At 33.4% G+C, this 11968-nt stretch overlaps 1 protein-coding gene across 1 annotated transcript; it reads left to right on the top strand.

Annotated features, from left to right (window-relative positions):
• Positions 1-466: 466 nt before the first annotated feature.
• Positions 467-1893, top strand: LOC112695430 (uncharacterized). Its single transcript, XM_025747773.3, has one exon. It carries the CDS (start codon positions 736-738, stop codon positions 1636-1638), a length of 903 nt encoding a protein of 300 aa, XP_025603558.1. The 5' UTR covers positions 467-735; the 3' UTR covers positions 1639-1893.
• Positions 1894-11968: the final 10075 nt, after the last annotated feature.

The following is an 11968-nucleotide window of genomic DNA, read 5'->3' as shown; positions in this document are numbered from 1 at the left end:
AAAAAAGATTTAATAAGTTAGAAATAAAATGATTGATTTTTTTATGGACAAAAATATTATATTATGTGTATATTATCTACACTAAAAATCAATAACTAAATTATTTATTATATATTTTTGTATAAATATATGTATTAATTTATATACTTCTAACATTTATATTTTAATATATATTTTATATAAATTATTAATTTAATAGTTAATTTTTTACGTACACATAACATAATTATTTTGTGTATTCAGTATTCACTTGAAATTTAATGTTTTATCACTCTAAATTAAAATATGACTCATAGTCTCATACTTCTAATAAAAACCATATTCCATCTTAAAATACTTAAATAATGAATTGCAAAATAATTACACACCAAAAAAAGTTAAAGAAATATTTTTTTTCTTCAAACAAAAAAGAAAGATAAGATTCCATTTCCACCCTATAAATAAGAGTAAACAAGAGGAACTAAAAAAACCGTCTTCCAACAAAAAAAAAAAACAGAGGAGCTTTGTTTCACTCACTCCATCACTGACTCACTCTGTTTCTTTTGTTTCTATGCTTCGAAGTGCAAGAACCGCTGCAGTGATTTCTTTGTTCTATGCTTTCAAATACATGTTTAGTATCACTTCTATTCACAAGCTTCCATTTCCCTTTGAGTGAGAAATATTTAAAAGAATAAAAAAATAAGTTACTTCTCTGTTAACAAAACAATTCACATAACTCTTAACACCCTTGGAGCAATGGATTCATTCAGTTTCCATAATCTTCAAGCCGAGAAAGCCAACGCGATCCTTAAGAATCGAAAGCTTGGAAGGATCACAGGCATATTACGCTTCCTTGAGGTGTGTATTGTTCTAGTTTTGATCTCAAGGCTCTCTCTACACCTCCCGGTTGCAGTTAAGACCTCGAGTGAGTACTTTAGGGACTTGTCCATATTTGTTAACAATCCTCGGTTCGTTTTCCTCATTGGAAACGCAATAATCATCGCTCTTTTCGCTCGGTCGGGACAGTTTTCGGCTCAAGGCTCTAGAAGAAACGATTCGGAGAACGATCTTTACCAAGAAGTTCTTCATAATGCAACAAAGAAACAGAGAGTTCAACAACAAAACCTAATAAACAGAGCAAAACAGGGGATAGAAACAGAGGATCCCATAGAAGACATCAAGAATCAAGAAAAGGAGGGAATAAAAAGTGAGGATAGCACAAAGAATAAAAGAATCAATAGAAACATGGTGAAACACGAAGAAAATAATGGAATCTTTTCAAGAAAAGAAGCGAATTTCGGCTTAAGGAGCAAAGGAATTGATGCTGGAAATAACAAGTGTGATGTAGAGAAACAGAGCATGAAAACAGGGGAAGTGAATAATTGCTTGGAGATGAAGAAATATAGAAGGTGTCAAACAGAGATTTTTCACCGTGAGAATCGCGATGAACAACGACATGGCGATCTACGAAGGTGTGAGACAGATAAGAGAATCAAAGCTATTGAACATGCTTCTAATAGGGAGGAGGAAGAAGAAGAAGAAAGAGCTTCATACCCTGAAGATACCATGAGCAATGAAGAGTTTCGCTGCATCATTGAAGCTTTCATTGCAAGACAACAAAGGCTCCGAAGAGAAGAAGAAGATTACTCTCTAGCTTGAAACTATTTCAGTTCTGATCTTAAAATTAGGATGGAAAAAGGGAAGATATTGTAGAAACTAGAAACTATGTAAATAAAGTGAAAAAAATGTATCAGTAGGTTATCAGGGGTGTTATAGTGTATGAGTAGGTTGTTAATCATGTTTAGAGTAATGTGATTATTTTTTCTCCACCTAGTATTGATGTGTATATATTGTATAAATTTCGTATAATACCAGTATGAATAAGAGAATTAAAGCATGTTTTATGATGGTAAATACTTTGGTTTCTTAATTACAGATATTGAATTCGAGTATTAAAAATGAAAAATTACATTATATCAATTCAGTGTCATGTCATGAAGAGGGTACTCTGATTCCTTTACGTGCAATAACAGCATGCAGCTAAGAGCATTTCCAAGAGCATATGTCTTTCTCTATTTTGGGTTGAAAAGGAACTATTTAATACCTGTGTCTCACAATCTTGTCTAAAAATCTTGTTATATTCTTTGATGCCAAAGTTGCCAAGTGGGTTAACATAAATTCCTGACCTAAGGGGAAAGGAACAAAATTACGTGGACAAAAGCATTTCCATTTTGAACAGCCACTTAGCTTCTGTTTAAGTGAGGAGAATATTGAAAATAAAAAGGTATACACAACATGACCGCACATAGTCTGGTGTGCCCTTGACATGCAAATTAGCAAAGTCTAACTTTAAAAGGCCAAACTTTAGGTGTAGAACAAAATCAGTTATAACAATAACAAAGTCTTGTTCCATTAGGTGGGATTAGCTCTATGGATCAAACAATGCTATTGACTTCTATCATATATTATATTTACAAAGAAATTGTTTACATGTAAATCTCGTTTGACCACTTTATGGATGGTCTTTCTCTGCCTTTCACCCCTTATCCATCTTCCATCTCATTCACCATCCTGACTGTCTGTTCTATCGGTCTTCTTTTCACATGTCCAAACCACTTGAGACGCGATTCTACCATCTTTTCCATAATAGGTGCTACTTTAACTATCTCTCTCTCTTATATCTTCGTTCCTTATTCTATCCAATCGCGTATGACTATTCATCTATCTCAACGTCTTCATTTCTACCACACTTAACTTATGTTTGTGTTCCTCTTTGATCACCCAACACTCTGTACCATAAAGCATAGTTGGTCTGATAGCAATGTGATAGAATTTACCTTTAAGTTTTAAAGGCATTTTTTTGTCACATATGAGATCAGACGCACTCTGTCATTTTGACCAACTTATTTGAATCCTATGATTTACATCCTATTTAATCTCTCCATTATCCTGTATGATGCACCCGAAATACTTAAAACTTTTAACTTTTCGTAAGATGTTTTCTCCAATATTCACCTCTATATTAGGAATTTTTCTTTCGGCAGCCGAACTTACATTCCATATATTCCGTCTTGTTACGGCTTAGACGCAGGTTATATACTTCTAGAATTTCTCTCCATAAATTCAACTTTTTATTTAGGTCTTTCCTTAACTCTCCTATAAGGAAGATATTATTGGCAAAAAATAAGCTCTTGGATATGCTCTGTGAGTACTTTCAAGACTAATGTGAAAAAGGTATGGACTTAAAGATTATTCCTAGTGTAATCCTATACTAGTAGAAAATTTCTCTGTCACACTACTTTAAGTCGTCATACTAGTTGTAGCCTCATCATACATGTCTTTAATTGCACGAATATATGCGATTATTACTCTCTTCCTTTCCAAAATCTTCCATAAGACCTCCCTTGATACCGTATCGTACGCTTTTTCCAAATCAATAATACCATATGTAGATTTCTTTTATTACTACGATATCTCTCTATCATCTTTCTTAACAGGTATGTAGCTTCAGTGATGAATTTGCCTGGCATAAAATCAAACTAGTTCTCTGTTACTTGTGTCTCTTGTCTCAGCCTCTATTCTATCACTTTTTTCTAAAACTTTATGGTATGACTCATGAGTTTGATCTCTTTATAGTTTCTGCAACTCTATATATCTCCTTATTCTTGTAGATAGGTATCAAGGTGTTCTTTCTCTACTCATATGACATCTTCTTTGACCTTAAAATCTTATTAAAAAGCTTGATTAACTAACTGATTTCTTTCTCTTTAAGGCCCTTCCAAACTTCAATCGAAATATTATCGAGTCCTACTGCCCTTCCATTTTTCGTTTGATTTAGAACCTCTTTTACCTCGAAATCTCGAACCATTTGATAGTAGTCGAAGTTTTGATTTTCTTTCCTCGTAAATAAAAGACCAAGGCTCGAAAGTGTCTTCTGTCCTTCATTAAATAACTCGTAGAAGTAACTCATTTCACCTTTCATTGATCTTCTCATTTTGATCCAAAACATCTCTATCTTTATTCTTTATGCACTTAACCTAATTCAAATCTCTTGTTCTTTTTTCATGGCCCTTTGCGATTCTATATATACATTTTTTTGAGAAAAACCCAAAATAGCCCCTGACAATTACCTCGAAAGACAACAAGGCCCTTGACAAAAAAAATACCAACCCGGCCCCTGAGATTTGCTTTTATAGGACTGATTAGCCCCTGAGCCAAAAAAAGTTAATGTTGGTTTTTTTTTGGCACATGAGCTAATCAGTCCCAAAAAAAAATATTAGGGGCCGGATTGGGTGTTTTTTTTTTTTTGAGAGCCTCGTTGTCTTTTCGAGATAATTGTCAGGGATCGGGTGGGGTATTCACTCTACATTTTTCTCCATCTTTCGTGCATAAAGACTGGTAGAGACCCTCATATACTCTTGTTCTTGCTTCACTTACAGCCACTTTTGTTTCTTTCTTAGTTGTCTTATATTTTTTCCAATTATCTGCGTTGCGGCACAAAAACCACTCTTTAAACCACTTTTTTTTTGCCTTTATCTTTTTTTATACACTCGCATTCTACCACCATGGCTCCTTGTCTCTTGATTCTATCCCTCCAGATTCACCAAAATTTTCTTTTGTTGTTCTTCTAATAACTTCTGTCATCTCCTTCCATATTTGATCTCTTCTGTGCTTCCATCCCCTTCCCACTTTGTCTCTTCTCTTACCCGTCTTAGTAAGCTTTTTTGTTCCTCACTTTTCATTTGTTACTACCTCATCTTTGGGTTCTTCATATGATGTCTTTTTCTCAACTTTTATTCAACGCGAAAATCTATGACGAACATCTTATGTTGTGTTGTTAAACTTTCTCTTAAATAATTTTATAATTAATGCAAAATTTTCGATCGACTCTCCTCAATAAGAAGAAGTCGATTTGAGAACTTGTCATATCACTCATATAAGTTATAAGATGTTCATCTTTGTTTTTAAAACATATATTTGCGATAAAAAGGTCAAAAATTAAAAAAATATAAAATAATTTTATCTTCGGTATTGACCACCCTAAATTATTATTTCTATAAATATTTTTATACTCAGTCCCTTCTCTTCTAAAAATATATATTAAAATATAAATATATAAAAATAAATTAAATAATATTATTTATATAAAAATATATAATATCTAATTTTAGTATATAAATAATATTTGTATACTCATAATAATTGTTGTCGAACTACAAATATAAGGTGACAACTACTCTAAAACGTCTATATGAATACTTCTGTCAGCAAAACATCTATCCATGAAAAAAAAAATCCTAAAAGTATAAAAATCCTAGTAGTACACCTTGGCGAGCAAGAGTTCGTTAGCATTAGCATCATATATATAACCAGTGTCGAAAAAAGTGATGCCTTTGTAGAATGCATGCTTAACGATGGAGTTGCCTTAGTCTTCATTGAGAAGGTGATTGTAAGAGCAACTCCAATAGCATTAATTTTGGATATTATTTTTATTTTTATAGTAATTAATTTTGGATTTTTTTTTGTTTGATTTTTTTTATTTTTATTATTGTTAAGAGAGTAAAATAAAAAAATACTTAAGAAAGTAAAACAAGAAAAAAAAGATGAATAAGAAAAAAAAGGAAGATGATGATGAAAAAGAAGAAAAAAAAGTAGCTGAAACAACAACAACAACAAAGCCTTGTCCCACTAAATGGGGTCGGCTACATGAATCAAACGACGTCATTGTGCTCTGTCATATATCATGTTTACAGAGAGACCGTTTACATGTAGATCTCGTTTGACCACCTCATGGATGGTCTTCTTAGGTCTTCCTCTGCCTTTCGCCATATGTCCATCTTCCATCTCATCCACCCTCCTGACTGGATATTCTATCGGTCTTCTTCTCACATGTCCAAACTACCTGAGATGCGATTCAACCATCTTTTCCACAATGGTGCTACTCCAACTCTCTCCCTTATATCTTTATTCCTTATTTTATCCAATCGCGTATGACTACTCATCCATCTCAACATCTTCATCTCTGCCACACTCAACTTATGTTCGTGCTCCCTTTAGCCGCCCAACACTCTGTACCATACAGCATAGTCGGTCTTATAGCGGTGCGATAGAATTTACCTTTAAGTTTTAGATGCACTTTTTTGTCACATATAAAACCAGATGCACTCCGCCATTTTGACCAACCTGCTTGGATCCTATGATTTACATCATGTTCAATCTCTCCATTATCCTGTATGATGCACCCAAGATACTTAAAACTTTTAACTTTTCATAGGATGTTTTCTCCAATCTTCACCTCTATATTGGGGTTTTCCCTTCTCAAACTGAACTTACATTTCATATATTCCGTCTTGCTACAGCTTATGCGCAGACCATACACTTCTAAAGCTTCTCTCCATAACTCCAACTTCTTATTTAGGTCTTCCCTTAACTCTCCCATAAGGACGATATCATCGGCAAAAAGCATACACCATGGCACAGGCTCTTGGATGTGCTCTGTGAGTACTTCCAAGACTAATGTGAAAAGATATGGACTTAAGGATGATCCCTGGTGCAATCCTATACCAATGGGGAATTCCTCTGTCACACCACCTTGAGTCTTCACACTAGTTGTGGCCCCATTATACATGTCTTTAATTGTCCGAATATATGCGATCCTTACTCTCCTCTTTTCTAAAACCTTCCATAAGACCTCCCTTGATACCCTATCATACGCTTTTTCCAAATCAATAAACACCATATGTAGATCCCTTTTATTACTACGACACCTCTCCATCATCCTTCTTAATAGGTATATCGCTTCAGTGGTAGATCTGCCTGGCATAAATCCAAATTGGTTCTCTGTTACTTGTGTCTCTTTTCTCAACCTCCGTTCTATCACCCTTTCCCATAACTTCATAGTATGACTCATAAGCTTAATCCCTCTATAGTTTTCGTAACTTTGTATATCCCCCTTATTCTTGTAGATAGGTACCAATGTGCTCTTTCTCCACTCATCATGCATCTTCTTTGACCTTAAAATCTCATTAAAAAGCTTGGTTAACCAGTTGATGCCTTTTTCTCCAAGACCCTTCCAAACCTCAATCGGGATATTATCAGGTCCTACTGCCCTGCCATTTTTCATCTGCTTTAGAGCATCTTTTACCTCGAATTCTCGAATCCTTCGATAGTAGTCAAAGTTTTGATCTTCTTCCCTTGTGCATAATCGACCAAGGCTCGAAATAGTCTTCTGTCCCTCATTAAATAACTCGTAGAAGTAGCTCTTCCACCTTTCATTAATCTTCTCCTCTTGAGCCAACACCTCTCCATCCTTATCCTTTATGCACTTAACCTTATCCAAATCTCTCGTTCTTCTTTCCCTGCTCTTTGCGATTCTATATATACATTTTTCTCCTTCTTTCGTGCCCAAAGACTGGTAGAGACCCTCATATGCTCTTGTTCTTGCTTCACTTACAGCCACTTTTGTCTCTTTCTTAGCCGCCTTATATTTTTTCCAATTATCTGTATTGTGGCATAAAGACCACTCTTTAAAGCATTCCCTTTTTATCTTTATCTTTTCTTGTATACTCGCATTCCACCACCAGGACTCCTTATCTCTTGGTCATATTCCTTTAGATTCACCAAAACTTTCTTTTGCTGTTCTTCTAATAACTTCTGCCATCTCCCTCCACATCTCTTCCGTGCTTCCATTCCCATCCCATTTTTCCTCTTCTCCTACCCGTCTTAGGAAGCTTCTTTATTCCTCACTTTTCATCTGCTACCACCTCGTCTTTGGGTTCTTGGTATGATGTCTTTTCCTTAACTTTTACTCAACGCAAAAATCTATGACGAGCACCCTATGTTGTGTTGTCAAACTCTCTCCCGGGATAATTTTACAGTTGATGCAAAATTTCCGGTCGACTCTCCTCAACAAGAAGAAGTCGATTTGAGAACTTGTCATGCCACTCTTATAGGTTATAAGATATTCGTCTCTCTTTTTGAAACATGTATTTGCAATGAGAAGATCAAAGGTTGAGGAAAAGTCCAAAATAGTTTTACCCTCGGCATTGATCACCCCGAAATTATGGCCTCCGTGAAAACTCCCATATCCATTCACTTCTCTCCCAACATGGCCGTTTAAATCTCCTCCTAAGAAAATGTTATCTCCCAAAGGTATGCCTTGAACCAAACTCTCTAGATCCTCCCAAAACCTTATCTTGTATTGTTCGTCCGAACCCACTTGCGGTGCATAGGCGCTAATCACATGGAAAGTACCTCCCTCCACCACAAGTTTTATAGAGATGATCTAATCTCCCATCCTTTTGACATCCACTACGTCCTTCTTCCACTGCTTATCCACAATAATTTCAACCCCATTCCTATTCTTCACCTTTCCTGTATACCAAAGTTTGAAACCAGAAGTATCCAACTCCGTAGCCTTTGCACCAACCCATTTCGTTTCTTGTAGGCACATAATATTAATCTTTCTCCTTGTCATGGTGTCCACCACCTCCATGGACTTTCCTGTTAGAGTGCCTATGTTCCATGTCCCAAATCTCAATCTTCTGTCACTTCGACCTTTACCTTTTACTTTGTGAACTAGCTTATTTACCCTTGTCCGTTCACGAAAACGTGAGAACCCTTACTCATTTAACATTACATCCGAACATCGATGCAGCGGCTCTTACTTTGACACCGTACTCGAGCCATACGGCGTGTTACTTCCAGACAACGACCTAGCTTTAGCGCAATAATGTCTTTGATTCATGTCATGGGGGTTCGGCTATATTTTTATGTTGGTTGCCGAAGACCTAACACAACCCTCCTCCTTTATTCGGGCTTGGGACCGGCTATGTACCGCAAGTGTAACATATGCGGAGTTAAAAAAAAGTAGCTGAAGATGAGGAAAAAAAATAAAGAATTTTGAATTATGCAGAATTTATCAGAATAAAAATAAACCAAAATTTCTTAACAAAATACATATAAATTTCTTAGTTTTTTGCATCGAAACTTTGCTATAAAAGCATAAAATATCTTTTTTAATGCTATATTTTTTTTCTTCTTCTTTTTATTTATTTTTTCTTTTAGTTAAATGAACGTAGGTTCATTATTTTTATTCTTATTAAAAAAGTAAAATAAAAAAATTGAGAAAGTAAAATAAGAAAGAAAAGATGAATAAGAAAAAAAAGATGATGATAATGAAAAAGAAGAAGAAGAAGCAATTGCAAGACCTATAGTACTTTAGATATCCTAACACAAGTAGTTATGGAATGATTAACACTTTAATACTGCGACATCTCATTAGCAAATTAATGTGCAGGAATAATCGAATAAATTGTGTGCTTTTTGGTTGGGTTGTAGATAATATTCTCCCTCACCTTGAAGAAGGAAGGGTTGAACCCCTCATTGTTGTGTTTAGTTATGAATTATACAAAACTTATCAGAATAAAAATATATCGAAATTTCTTAACAAATACACATAAGTTTATTAGCTTTTACACCAAAATTACTTAATGATTGTGATACGCAAACTCAGTTCAAAAACAAGTACATACACAAACAAGACTAAATTATGAATAAAAACACATCCAAATTAATTTTGCATCAAACAATGTCATTAATATGACAGAAATTCAACGATAACGATAATAATAACGACGATAACGATAAAGAAGATGACGATAACGATGATAATGATGATAATATAATGATAACAATGACGATGATAATGGAAAAGAAAGAGGAGAAAAACGAATGAAAAGAAAAATTCAAACGAAAAAAAGGAAGAGGAGTAGGAGAAGGTAGTGATGGTGATGGTGACGGCGATAACGAAAGGAAAAAAGAGAAAAAAGAAGAACAAGAAAAAATAGCAACTGAGATGTTAGTGAGAAGAAGAAGAGAAAGAAGAGGAGGAGGAGAAGGAGAAGGAAACGAAAAAAGAGAAGGCGCATGATTTGAAAAGCTGTTATAACAATTTGGGTAAACTTGATTAAGAATTTTATTTAGATGTAGAGCTTTATTCATTTTTTTATGCTACGCATACAAGCCTTTTTGTCTTACAAGCTATACAAGTTGGTCCAAGTCCAAGAAAAAAAATGCGCACCACTCCTTTAAAATCGAGCGTCCAACACACGCGTTCATTATGCCACACTCTTCCTCTTCTTCCTCAATCAAAACGCAAACCGTCAAGATTCGCACTCTTCCTCTTCTTCCTCAATCAAAACGCAAACCGTCAAGATTCAAGTGACATTCGAAACAAAAGACACGTTCCAACTCCTCGCGAAGAGTAGAAGAAATCAAGAAGAAAAGATACAAATCTCCATAAAAAATCACCAGAAAAAATAAAGAAACATTATTCAAGGTACTGTTTTACTGTTCTTCTAGGTTTTTTTTCTAGATTGTCCCTGTCATGTGCCTCATCTTTAACCAGCACAACATTAAAAGATTTCAAGAAGAAATATATTGTCTCCCCCATATTTTGGGTGTATTTCTTAAATCTTTCGGTATATTTTTGTAATTCTTTGAGTGTATTTCTGTAACCGTTTGGGTGCATTTCTGAAGTTTCATTATCTTCAAAACAATTTCAAAGATTGATTTCAGAAACCATGAAAATCGAAAAAAAAAACAAAGCAAGAAGAAAATCCAACAAATTTGGCAAGAAATTCGAAAAAAAAAACGAAATCTTTTGAAAAATGGGAGTTATATATTTGCGCGTTAATTGATTTGAATTGATTTAAAAGTCTGTTAAAGAGGCACGTAACATAAGCAGCGTGTTTAGTGGATTTTGTTTTTTTTTAGACTTGTATACACAAAACACTTGTATGTAGAGATTAATTCTATTTAATTATTCTTGAAAAATCAAAAGAGGATTCATCTTTAAACACTCCTTACTTATTCTTATTAAATAAGGAGTGTTGTACTCCTTGTTAATTAAAAAGATTTCAGCTCTTAATTTATTATATTTTATATCAATGATTCAAATTTAAAATTTAGAGTTTAGAGTTTAAAATTTAGGATTTTAAAATTTAAGATATAGGGTTTTAAAATTTAAAATTTATAGGTTAGAATTTTAGGATTTAGAATTTAAAATTTAGAATTTAAAATTTAACGATTAGAGTTTAGTGTTTAAAATTTAGATTATAGAGTTTAATGTTTAAAATTTAACCTTTAAAATTCAAGAAGTAGTTTTGTACAATTGCACTTCTTACTTTTTTTTGGAATGTATTAATATTCGGCTATTCGTCAAAAAAAAAAAAAGATAATACCTAAAATGATCTTAGAATTTTCAAACGCAAATCAAAATAGGTCCTGACTTTCATAATTAATCAAATAATAAGTCCTTTAAATTTACTTTGGTGAATTTCCATTCGTCTCTCATCAAAACTTCTGTTAGTGCAGTACTTATTTGAATTAGTAATAAGCACCAATATGGCATACTAAGATAATCAAAATAATGTCTTAAATGATTGATTAGACTCAATTTAGTCTCATCCCTAATATAAAATCTTAATCCCCAAAATTAGAGCAAAATCTTTATGTTCATCTTTTATTCTCCTCTTTTTGTGTTTGGTGAGTAACTAACACTTTATTTGGATGAAAGATAGAAAATGAGAAGAAAGAAAATGAAAGGAAAGAAAATAAAAGGAAAAGTTGATTTTCTTTTATGTTGTTTGGATGAAGAGAAAATGGATGAAAAGAAAATAGAAGGAAATTTTTCTTGTGTTTGAATGAAAGAAAAAGTAAAAAGAGAAAAAATCATAACCAAGTGAAATTACATTAATACTCTTCTTTATAATATATATAAATTATAATATCCTAATGTATATTATGTAAAATAATAGTTGAAAATGTGTTGCACAAATGCTTTCTTGTGCAGATAAAAAAGGAAATAAAAGAAGGATATAATTAAGAAATGAAATCAATACAAAAAAAGGAAACAAATAAAAAAGAAAGTTAAAAAATCAAACATGTATAAATGATTGTCATAACTGAGCAACATGTGTACATATTT

The sequence above is a fragment of the Arachis hypogaea genome, chromosome 6 (assembly GCF_003086295.3).
Source record: "Arachis hypogaea cultivar Tifrunner chromosome 6, arahy.Tifrunner.gnm2.J5K5, whole genome shotgun sequence".
NCBI classification, from domain to species: domain Eukaryota; kingdom Viridiplantae; phylum Streptophyta; class Magnoliopsida; order Fabales; family Fabaceae; genus Arachis; species Arachis hypogaea.
Note: the sequence above shows the minus strand (reverse complement) of the source record. Positions and strands in the feature narration are given on the sequence as shown.